The sequence below is a fragment of the Eretmochelys imbricata genome, chromosome 4 (assembly GCF_965152235.1).
Source record: "Eretmochelys imbricata isolate rEreImb1 chromosome 4, rEreImb1.hap1, whole genome shotgun sequence".
NCBI lineage: Eukaryota > Metazoa > Chordata > Testudines > Cheloniidae > Eretmochelys > Eretmochelys imbricata.
Window position 1 is genome coordinate 47917710 of NC_135575.1, and position 12895 is coordinate 47930604.

The 12895-nt window shown below is 41.6% G+C and overlaps 1 protein-coding gene across 1 annotated transcript in view; it reads right to left on the bottom strand.

Moving 5' to 3' along the window:
* The window catches only part of SCLT1 (sodium channel and clathrin linker 1), a 128823-nt gene that overhangs the window by 7452 nt on the left and 108476 nt on the right, over positions 1-12895 (bottom strand). Inside the window, exon 20 of the mRNA XM_077815226.1 lies at positions 9413-9491. Coding sequence (XP_077671352.1) covers positions 9413-9491 — 79 coding nt within the window. The remainder of the gene's footprint in view (positions 1-9412; positions 9492-12895) is intronic.

The following is a 12895-nucleotide window of genomic DNA, read 5'->3' on the forward strand; positions in this document are numbered from 1 at the left end:
AGACTGAAATCCAGGACCTCTATGGTGGCATTCTCAGAAATGCTACCAGTTCCACGCGCAGGGCCACTTAGGCAGGCAGAGCTTCAGTCTCAATGTGTGGATGAGACGATGGTGTAGAGAGGAAGGGTTTCAATTTATTAGGAACTGGGGAAACTTTGGGGATAGGGGGATCCTATACAGGAAGGATGGGCTCCACCTAAACCAAAGTGGATCCAGATTGCTGGCACTTAACATTAAAAAGGTTGCAGAGCAGTTTTTAAACTAAGAGATGGGGGAAAGCCGATTGCTGCAGAGGAGCACGTCGATCGGACAGAGACTTCTCTTAGAGGAGAGTCTATTGATAGAGATTCTCTAGGTTTTAGTCAGGAGGAGGGGATGAAATAGGACAAAGTATGGGCCAGATCAGACGAGAAACACTCACATAAAGAATCTGACACATCAGAAAAGGGCAGAGAAATAAACAGTGACAAGTTTTTAAAGTGCTCGTACACAAATGCTAGAAGTCTAAATAATAAGATGGCTGAACTAGAGTCCCTCGTATTAAAGGAGGATATTGATAAAATAGGCATCACAGAAACCTGGTGGAGTGAGGACAATCAATGGGACACAATCATTCTGGGGTACAAAATATATCGGAAGGACAGAACAGGTCGTGCGGGGGTGGGGGGGCACTATATGTGAAAGAAAATGTAGAATCAAATGAAATAAAAATCTTAAATGAATCCACATGTTCCATAGAATCTCTATGGATAGTAAGTCCATGCTCTAATAAGAATATAACAGTAGGGATCTATTATTGACCACCTGACCAGGACAGTGATAGTGACGATGAAACGCTAAGGGAGATTATGGAGGCTATCAAAATAAAAAACTCAATAATAGTGGGGGATTTCAATTATCCCCATATTGACTGGGTACATGTCACCTCAGGACGAAATGCAGAGACAAAATTTCTTGATACTTTAAATGACTGCTTCTTGGAGCAGCTGGTACAGGAACCCCCAAGGGGAGAGGCAACTCTTGATCTAGTCTTGAGTGAAGTGCAGGATCTGGTTCAAGAGGTAACTATAACAGGACCACTTGGAGATAGTGACCATAATATAATAACATTTAACATTCCTGTGGTGGAAAGAACACCTTAACAGCCCAACACTGTGGCATTTAATTTCAGAAAGTGGAACTATGCAAAAATAAGGAGGTTAGTTAAACAGAAATTAAAAGGTACAGTGACTAGAGTGAAATCCCTGCAAGCTGCATGGACACTTTTCAAAGACACCATAATAGAGGCTCAGCTTAAATGTATACTCCAAATTAAAAAAAAAACACAGTAAAAGAACTAAAAAAGAGCCACCGTGGCTTAACAACCACGTAAAGAAGCAGTGACAGATAAAAAGGCATCTTTTAAAAAGTGGAGATTAAATCCTAGTGAGGTAAATAGAAAGGAACATAAACACTGCCAAATTAAATGGAAAAATGTAGTAAGAAAAGCAAAAAAGGAGTTTGAAGAACAGCTAGCTAAAAACTCAAAAGGTAATAACAAAATGTTTTTTTAAGTACATCAGAAGCAGGAAGCCTGCTTAACAACCAGTGGGGCCGCTGGACAATCAAGATACAAAAGGAGCACTTGAAGACGATAAAGTCATTGCAGAGAAACTAAATGAATTCTTTGCTTCAGTCTTCACGGCTGAGGATGTTAGGGAGATTCCCAAACCTGAGCAGTCTTTTGTAAGTGACAAATCTGAGGAATTGTCACAGACTGAAGTGACACTAGAGGAGGCTTTGGAATTAACTGAGAAACTTAACAGTAACAAGCCACCGGGACCAGATGGCATTCACTCAAGAGTTGTGAAAGAACTCAAATGTGAAATTATGGAACTGTTAACTATACTTTGTAACCTGTCCTTTAAATCAGCTACTGTACCCAATGACTGGAAGATAGCTAATGTAACGCCAATATTTAAAAAGGGCTCTAGAGTCTAACTTCAGTACTGGGCAAATTAGTTGAAACAATAGTAAAGAATAAAATTGTCAGACACACAGAAGAACATAAATTGTTGCGCAAAAGTCACATTGTTTCTGTAAAGGGAGATCATGTTTTACTAATCTATCAGAGTTCTTTGAAGGGGTCAAAAAACATGTGGACAATGGGGATCCAGTGGACATAGTGTACTTAGATTTCCAGAAAGCCTTTAACAAGGCCCCTCACCAAAGGCTCTTACGTAAATTAAGTTGTCACGGGAGAGGGAAGATCCTTTCATGGATTGAGAACTGGTTAAAAGATAGGGAGCAAAGGTAGGAATAAATGGTAAATTTTCAGAATGGAGAGGGGTATCTAGTGGTGTTCCCCAAGGGTCAGTCCTAGGACCAATCCTATTCAACCTATTCATACATAATCTGGAGAAAGGGGTAAACAGCGAGGTAGCAAAGTTTGCAGATGATACTAAACTGCTCAAAAAGTAAAGGAGTACTTATGGCACCTTATAGACTAACAAATTTATTTGCGCATAAGCTTTTGTGAGCTACAGCTCACTTCATCGGATGCATGCAGTGGAAAATACAGTGGGGAGATTTATATACACAGAGAACATGAAACAATGGGTGTTACCATACACACTGTAACCAGAGTGATCAGGTAAGGTGAGCTATTACCAGCAGGAGAGAAAAAAAAACTTTTTGTAGTGATAATCAAGGTGGGCCATTTCCAGCAGTTGACAAGAACATGTGAGGAACAGTAGGGGGGGAATTAAACATGGGGAAATAGTTTTACTTTGTGTAATGACACATCTATTCCCAGTCTTTATTCAAGCCTAATGTAATGGTGTCCAGTTTGCAAATTAATTGCAATTCAGCAATCTCTTGTTGGAGTCTGTTTCTGAAGTTTTTCTGTTGAAGAATTGCCACTTTTAGGTCTGTAATTGAGTGACCAAAGAGATTGAAGGTGTTCTCCGACTGGTTTTTGAATGTTATAATTCTTGACGTCTGATTTGTGTCCATTTATTCTTTTACGTAGAGACTGTCCAGTTTGGCCAATGTACATGGCAGAGGGGCATTGCTGGCACATGATGGCATATATCACATTGGTAGATGTGCAGGTGAACGAGCCTCTGATAGTGTGGCTGATGTGATTAGGCCCTATGCTGGTGTCCCCTGAATAGATATGTGGACACAGTTGGCAACGGGCTTTGTTGCAAGGATAGGTTCCTGGGTTAGTGGTTCTGGTGTGAGGTTGCTGGTGAGTATTTGCTTCAGATTGGGGGGCTGTCTGTGAGCAAGGACTGGCCTGTCTCCCAAGATCTGTGAGAGTGATGGGTCATCCTTCAGGATAGGTTGTAGATCCTTGATGATGCGCTGGAGAGGTTTTAGTTGGGGGCTGAAGGTGATGGCTAGTGGCATTCTGTTATTTTCTTTGTTGGGTTGTCCTGTAGTAGGTAACTTCTGGGTACTCTTCTGGATCTTTCAGTCTGTTTCTGAAAGCAGCTGGGTATTGTAGTTGTAAGAATGTTTGATAGAGATCTTGTAGGTGTTTGTCTCTGTCTGAGGGGTTGGAGCAAATGCGGTTGTATCGTAGAGCTTGGCTGTAGACAATGGATCGTGTGATGTGGTCTGGATGAAAGCTGGAGGCATGTAGGTAGGCATAGCGGTCAGTAGGTTTCCGGCATAGGGTGGTGTTTATGTGACCATCGCTTATTAGCACCGTAGTGTCCAGGAAGTGGATCTCTTGTGTGGACTGGTCCAGGCTGAGGTTGATGGTGGGATGGAAATTGTTGAAATCATGGTGGAATTCCTCAAGGGCTTCTTTTCCATGGGTCCAGATGATGAAGATGTCATCAATGTCGCACAAGTAGAGTAGGGGCATTAGGGGACGAGAGCTGAGGAAGTGTTTTTCTAAGTCAGCCATAAAAATGTTGGCATACTGTGGGGCCATGCGGGTACCCATAGCAGTGCCGCTGATTTGAAGGTATACATTGTCCCAAATGTGAAATAGTTATGGGTGAGGACAAAGTCACCAAGTTCAGCCACCAGGTTTGCCGTGACATTATTGGGGATAGTGTTCCTGATGGCTTGTAGTCCATTTTTGTGTGGAATGTTGGTGTAGAGGGCTTCTACATCCATAGTGGCCAGGATGGTGTTTTCAGGAAGATCACCGATGGATTCTAGTTTCCTCAGGAAGTCAGTGGTGTCTCGAAGATAGCTGGGAGTGCTGGTAGCGTAGGGCCTGAGGAGGGAGTCTACATAGCCAGACAATCCTGCTGTCAGGGTGCCAATGCCTGAGATGATGTGGCGTCCAGGATTTCCAGGTTTATGGATCTTGGGTGGAAGACAGAATACCCCTGGTTCGGGTTCCAGGGGTGTGTCTGTGCGGATTTGTTCTTGTGCTTTTTCAGGGAGTTTCTTGAGCAAATGGTGTAGTTTCTTTTGGTAACCCTCAGTGGGATCAGAGGGTAATGGCTTGTAGAAAGTAGTGTTGGAGAGCTGCCTAGCAGCCTCTTGTTCATATTCCAACCTATTCATGATGACGACAGCACCTCCTTTGTCAGCCTTTTTGATTATGATGTCAGAGTTGTTTCTGAGGCTGTGGATGGCATTGTGTTCTGCACGGCTGAGGTTATGGGACAAGTGATGCTGCTTTTCCACAATTTCAGCCTGTGCACATTGGTGGAAGCACTCTATGTAGAAGTCCAGTCTGTTGTTTCGACCTTCAGGAGGAGTCCACCCAGAATCCTTCTTTTTGTAGTCTTGGTAGGAAGGTCTCTGTGGGTTAGTATGTTGTTCAGAGGTGTGTTGGAAATATTCCTTCAGTCGGAGACGTCGAAAATAGGATTCTAGGTCACCACAGAACTGTATCATGTTCGTGGGAGTGGAGGGACAGAAGGAGAGGCCCCGAGATAGCCCAGCAGAAGAATCTGTCCTAAGAGTATAGTTGGATAGATTAACAATATTGCTGGGTGGGTTAAGGGAACCACTATTGTGGCCCCTTGTGGCATGTTGTAGTTTAGATAGTTTAGTGTCCTTTTTCTTTTGTAGAGAAGCAAAGTGTGTGTTGTAAATGGCTTGTCTAGTTTTTGTAAAGTCCAGCCACGAGGAAGTTTGTACGGAAGGTTGGTTTTTTATGAGAATATCCAGTTTTGAGAGCTCATTCTTAATCTTTCGCTGTTTGCTGTAAAGGAGGTTGGTCAGGTGGTTCCGCAGTTTCTTTGGGAGTGTGTGGCACAAGCTGTCAGCATAGTCTGTGTGGTATGTAGATTGTAATGGATTTTTTACCTTCAGTCCTTTTGGTATGATGTCCATCTGTTTGCATTTGGAAAGGAAGATGATGTCTGTATGTATCTGTATGAGTTTTTTCATTAAGTTGATAGATTTCCACTCCATACGGCTAAATTCAGTGCCTTCCATAAAGACAGGTTTCAGAGTAGCAGCCGTGTTAGTCTGTATCCTCAAAAAGAAAAGGAGTACTTGTGGCACCTTAGAGACTAAAATTTATTTGAGCATAAGCTTTCGTGAGTTAGAGCTCACTTCATCGGATGCATTCAGTGGAAAATACAGTGGGGAGATTTATATACACAGAGAACATGAAACAATGGGTGTTACCATACACACTGTAACGAGAGTGATCAGTTAAGGTGAGCTATTACCAGCAGGAGAGTGGGGGGGAAAAAACCTTTTGTAGTGATAATCAAGGTGGGCCATATCCAGCAGTTGACAAGAACAATTACAATTAACGATTACAGACCTAAAAGTTGCACTTCTTCAACAAAAAACTTCAAAAACAGACTCTAACGAGAGACTGCTGAATTGGAATTAATTTGCAAACTGGATATAATTAACTTACGCTTGAATAAAGACTGGGAGTGGATGGGTCATTACACAAAGTAAAACTATTTCCCCATGTTAATCCCCCCCGCCAACTGTTCCTCAGACGTGTCTGGGTTGTGGCACTGCATGCTCTGGCCTGTGAGCTGTGCCTTGCTGTGATTATGATTAGCCACTAAAGACTCTGGGTACAGAGGTGAATCAGAAGGAAAAGGCTTTGTCACGCTAAGGACTTTGTTTGTTTGGAGGAAAATTCATGTAGGTTTCCTTGGAAGCTTCTGCTCCAGATTTTCTCCTCCTGCCTAAGTAACACTCCCTTCTTGGATAACCTTGGTGTTGGTAGCAACTAACAGACTGCAGTGCTGGCTTTGATAGAGAGGACAGAGACCTCTCTGCAGTCTCAGCTACTAATTTCTCTAATGTTCCCCTAACAGATCATCACTGGTAAATCTAGATGCACAAAATATCTATTTAGAATGAGTGATGACTATTCACAGAAGTAACATGACATCCCTGTAGCGACCGAGTTAGAAGCCATTGCTCATCACAAATCACATCAAGGATTTGACCAAGACAGGACCCAAGACATTTCACTCCAGTCAAGGATCATACCCCCCAAGAAGATGAACCACTTGTTTATCATGAAGTAGGCTTATCTATTAAATAGATGAAAAATCTTTGGTCTGAATAGCTATAGCTGAAGTTTTGAAATTGCTATGCAATGTTTCATTGCTCTTATGGTCTATGGGTCTTGCAACACTTTCTGAAGGTGAGACATCCTCATTTGGATCTTATGATGCCCTCAAAGGAGGCATCAACTGGAAAACACATATCATAATAATGCCCAAAGGAAAATATATTATTAAGTTTCTTGTAGGCCAAGACTGACATCCTGTCGTGGACAGACAAGGTGGATGAGGTAATATTTTTCATTAGACTGACTTCCGTTGGTAAGAGAGAAATTTTCGAGCCAGAGAGAGCTCTTCTTCAGGTCTGGGAAAGATATTCCGAGCGTCACAGACAAATGCAAGATGGAACAGATTGTTTAGCATAAGTAGTTAGCACATATTCTAAGGGACCATTCAAGGAAGAGTGGCCCCTTAACATCTCTTGAGTCATAGGACAAAAAGGGGGGTTAATGGGTTACAGATTTTTGTAATAAGCCATAAATTCAATGTCTTATTACAACAATCTGTAATCCACTAACCCGTCTTTTTTGTTCTAAAAAGGGTCTTGTCTTATATTTGCAGTCCTTTGTTGCCCCAGGAATTACCAGGAGGAGGCCAGGAGGCTTGAAAACAAAAACATTTTAGCTTCTCAGAAAACAGCTAAAATAACAAATCTAAAAGAAAAAGATGGGACCAAGGAAAACTACTGCCTTGGAGGCAGAAGATCTGGCAGCAAGGAGGAGAAGGGGGTGTGGCTAGCACATGTTGTGATGCAGCTTTGAGCTGCCTTCAGAAACTGCAGACACGAGGGGTATAGTTCATGCATATCAGAAATGTGGGAGATGCGGGGCTGCATAAAATGGAGGTTACTTACCTCTAACTGGAGGTGTTTTGAGATGGGTGGTCCCAGTCTGTATTTCATAAGTGGGTATGCATGCGAACCATGTGCCTGAGTCTTTTTTTTTTTTTTAAATAAGTAGCGTCTGTTGGCCCACACATGTGCTCTCAACTGAGGGAATGAAAGGTGATGCAGGCAGATTCCTCTCCAGTTTCCCATTTTCACCACAGTCCAAATAATTCACAGCAGAGGGAACGGAAGGAGTGTAGTGAAATACAGATTGGAACCACACATCTCAAAGAATCTCCAGTTACAGGTAAGTAACCTTCCTATCTTCTTTGAGTAATGGTCCCAATGTGTATTCCATGTGGGAGATTAATAAGTAGTAGTCAAACAGGAGGTGGATGCCAGGACACAGAAGTGATAGTAGACTGTAATACTGCTGTCCACACAGCTGAATCCATGGATGACTGGGACCAGAACATAATGCTTCACGAAGGTATGCGAAGAGCTCCAAGTAGCTGCCCTCCATATCTCTAGTATAGGTACATCATTTGCCCTCTGGTGGAACGAGCCCTCAAACTCTGTGTGTGTGTGTGTGTGTGTGTGCTATGAAAACAAATAGTTTAGGTTTCTTTCTAATGTCCTCTGTAGATAAAAGACCAAAACACTTTGCATATCCAGAGAGCCTTCTCTCTTCCCCTGAAGCATTGGTTTTGGACAAAATACTGGTAAGTAGACTACCTGATTCTCATGAAATTCAGAAACTACTTTAGGGATGAATCTGGGGTGAGGGAGTAATGAGATCTTTTCCTTATAGAAGATCGCAAATGGCAGGTCCGCCATGAGCGCTCCCAGCTCATTGACTCTTCTGGGTGATGTCACAGCTATTTGAAAGGCCACCTTCATAGACAGATGGGCCACAGAGCATGTGACTAGAGGCTCAAAGGGAGGTATAGTGAATGACGACAGGACAAAATTGAGGTCCCACTGAGGTGTGAACCTTACCAATGGTGGAAAGGATCTGAGAAGCCCTCTCAGAAATCTAGTTGTGACAGGATGAGTGAAGATCATATGGTTAACCAGCAGAGGAGGGAAAGTGCTGATCACTGCTAAATGTACTTACACAGAACTGAGGGTGGGACCTGAAGACTTTGAGGTAAGTAGATACTCTAAGGCTATGTCTACTTTGGTGTAATTTATGTCAGTGTAACTTGTGTCACTCAGGGCTATGAATAATCCCCACCGCTCTAAATTATGCTAACCTAAACACTGGTGCAGATAGTGCTATGTCAGCAGGACAAGCTCTCCCATGGACACAGCTACTGCCTCTCATGGAGGCAGAAGTTATTAAGCTGATGGAAGAGCTCTGTCCTGTCAGCTTGGAGCGTCTTCACCAGAAGTGCTACAGCGGTGCGTGCTGCAGGGACGTTCTGGCCACTGCTTCCCACAGCTCCCATTCACCAGGAATGGCGAACTGTGGCCACTGGGAGCTGCAGGCGGCCATGACTGTGGACGGTCAATGTAAGCAAACTGTCTCGCGGCCCACCAGCAGATTACCGTGAAGGGCCACAGGTCACCACTGTTCTAGAGAGTGCTATCCCAGATGTACTAGAAGTGTGACAAAGGCATAACTGTGTTCAAAGATGTCCATTAATTATTTAATAAGGCACACTCTTCAAACAAACCTTCCTTTACTTTTAATGTATAATGGAAGGCACATTAGTTTATTCATACCTACAGATATTATGTAAACTCTACCACTCATAGTATGGTAAGAACCCTACCTTTTTTTACTGTGCTACTGCATAATGAATATAATAAGACCACCTTTAAAAGGCATGCATGAATAAGATTAAATAATCTTTAAATAACATTTTCTGAGTCACCACACAATTTATATATTAGTAACAATGAAAGAGGATCTCTCCTTTCTCATGTTTTATGATTCGGGAGCAAAGTTAAGAGAGATTCTAAAATCTTCAGAGGCACTTATAAACTAACTACGTAACTCATCTGGATAAGGTTCAGTAAGATTCTACAATATGTGCATGTAGTTGTATCAAAGTAGTTCCCACGAGGGTCATTTTCTTACCTCAGCTATCTTTTCATTTGCCACTTCCAGCTGAGAAATCAGCTCTTGTGTATGAAGTTTCTGTCGACTCAGCTCACTTCTATCAATCAGACAAAATAAGCTGATTAATGTACAGTAATGCATCTGTTATCCAAATAACTAACATTTAATAGATCCTTTCTTGAGGAAGTTTTCCTGGTTAGGTCCATTTTTAATTTGAATGTTGCTCACAATACACGCAGTCAGAAAATATCCCAACTCTAGCTTCTCAGTGATATATTAAAAAGGGTGATGGCAAAGACATGGTGTATTTTTTGTGAAGACCAACAGCTCTTGGAGTTGTCTTTAACATAAATACTCACATTTTACAAATATAGCATTAAGCACACTGAGTACACATACAAATTTTATTTGCAGTGTTCCCCGCTTACATGTTAATAAACTGTAACTAAATTAATGTTATATGATTAACCTAAAAAACCAAGCATATTGACCAATTCAGGGAAGTACCTCTCTTATGCACAGTCTAAAGTACATAAAGTATAATTCCTCATTTTAATCTTTAAAAACGTAGACAGAGATATGGCAATACAACTTTTAGAGAGAAAGATACAATAGCATGATATAACTACAAATGTTTAGGTAAGACATTACTTAAGAGCAGAAGGAATTATGTAAATTGTAAGGTGGAAAAAGGATACAGGAAAAGGACAACAGCCATACACTCAAATGGAGAAAAGAGGCAGAAAGATAATTTTCAAACAGAAACTAATCAGCTGGAAAACAACCTCTCCCCCAGAGGTAATTCCTGTTTTCTCTCCAGGATTGTTAAACTTCAGAGCATTTTGGAATAACTTGTTCTGTATGAAAAGTGCTTCTAAAAACACATTCTATTGTATTATAACTGGCCTTCAATGACCTCAAAAAGATTGTCTAAGAATCATAGAGTTTAAAGCCAGAAGGGATCACCAGATAATGTACTCTGACCACCTGTATATCACAGGCCTCCAACACCACCCAGCACCAGAACACTAAAGATGAAATCAAAGTAAATGAGACCCACAGAAGATCAGAATATTATGAGCCACAGGCAGAGAATAGGAGGAACTGAGGTGCACCAGTGCTCGAGGTTAGCGCAATGGCAGGGAATTAAGTGAAATATACCCGTAATCCTGGCAAGTGACCCACCCCCACATGCTGCAGAGAAAGGCCAACCCCTGGTCCCCCCAGCATCACTGCCCATCTGACCTGAGGGAAAAGTCCTTCCTAACCCCACATATGGTGATCAGTTAGATCCTGGGCATGTCAGTAAGAACCAGACAGCCAAGCACCTGAGAGAGAATGCTTGGTGCATCTCAGAGCCCTAGCCCTCTCTGACCAGTGTCCTGTCTCCAGCCATGGAAATCCCTGAGGCTTCAGAAGAAAGATATAAAAAGCCCTTCCCAGAATGCATAGGTGTGGGAGGGAGATGCCTTCCTGACTCCTGATGGTGAGCAGCTGAAACCCTGAAGCATGAACTTCAGGAACATAAGACATAAATTAGAAGTGAGCCCCAGCACTGTTGAGCCCTGGCCCCTACCATCACAAACAGCCCTGTCATACAACTATGTTCACAAATTTGTACAGCTCCCTCTTACAGCTCCCCACAACTTCTATAAGGAGTCTGTTCTAGAACCTGACCCTTCTGATGGTTACAAACTTTCTTCTAATTTCCTTGAATTTGTTCATGGCCAGTTTATATCCATTTGTTCTTGTGCCAGCACTGTCCTTTAGTTTAAATAACTCTTCACTTTACCTGGTACATCCATCCCCCTCCCGAATGTGTTTACAGAGAACAATCATATTTCCCCTCAGCCTTCTTTTTGCTAGATTAAACAATCCAAGCTCTTCCAGTGTCCTCTCATAAAATAGAATGATCAGGGGAATAGAGGGCTTAATAGCTTTTCTCTGCAGCTGTTCTAGTTTAAATTCATCTTTCTTGAACAAGGGTGACTACAATTGTTTGTACACAGTGTTCCAAATGAGAACTTACCAGTGCCTTATACAATGGCATCAATACATCACTATCACTACTGGAAATGCCTCACCGAACACATCTTAGGATCGCTTTTGTCCTTTTCCCCCACAGCCACGTCACATTGGTGGCTCATGGTCTTCCTGTGATTGATCTACACAACCAGGTCTCTCTCTTCCTCCATTACAAACTCCCAGCTTGTAGCAGAAATTCTTATTATTAGACCCTAAGTGCATGACCTTGCACTTTGTAGTATTGAATTTCATCCCACTTTTGTCACTTCAGTCTTCCATATCTTTCCTGCACAATATTCCAGTCCTCCTGTGTATTGATGCTGCCTCCCAACTTTGTATCAGCAGCAAATTTCATTAGCACACTTCCTAATTTTTGTGCCAAGGTCATTAATAAAAATATTGAACAAGTTTGGTCCCAGGACCAATCTTTGAGGAACTTCACTAGTAACCTCCCTCTAGTCCAATAATTCATCTTTCAGAACAGTCAATAGCCTTCCCCCATTTAGCCAATTCCTAATCTACCCTAGAATGCTCGTACTGATCCACATTTTCTCTAATTTAACTAATGATTTCATGTCAAATGCTTTACTGAAGTTTACAGTAGATTTAAGTATATTAAATCTACTGTACTTCCCTTATCTTAAAAATCTGTTATTTTCTCAAAGGAGGAAATCAGGTTAGCCCACCAATCATGGTCTACCTTTGGTAAATCTATGTTGTATTACATCCCCTTTACCCTTTACCTGTATGGTATGTATTACTTCCACCTCATATGTAGTAATTTCCATTTCTAGACACTGATTTCCATCAGCCTTACTGCCTTCATACACACATTCCATATCACAATTGTTACTTAAAACTGAGACAAAGTATTAATTTAGTTTTTGGGCCATACCTAGATAATCTTTAATTTCCCTCCCATCCTCACTGCATAGCGGCCCAATGTATGTAGTTCAAAAACTTGTCTCTTTCACCAACAGAAGTTGGTCCAATAAAAGATGTTACTTCACCCACCTTATCTCTCTAAATACCTGGGACCAACATGGCTACAACACTGTAAAACATTTCTTATTATTTATTTTAATTTCCTTGGCAAGAGCTAATTCATCTGGACTTTTAGCAAGTTTACTTCATTGTTACATTTTCTAACCTCCACAAGGTAGCTTTCTTTACTTACTCCTAATAAGCTTTTTGAGGTAGCTGTTCATCTATCTGGGTCTGGAGCTTTTCCCTACAAGTTTTTTTCCCTTTTGCTTGGGATTTAAATCCTTGAGCACTTTAATCCAGCTGACTTCATTAACTGCAGCAATTCCCTTAATTTCCCAAAGTCTGCCCTTTTGAAATCAAAACTCATAGTTGATTATCTGGTTTTGATTATCCTGCTATTTCACTGAAAGCATGTAATCAACTCATGATCACTCGATCCAAGGTTATTTCCTACAACCAGCTCTTCTCTGATGTCCTCACTACTTACCA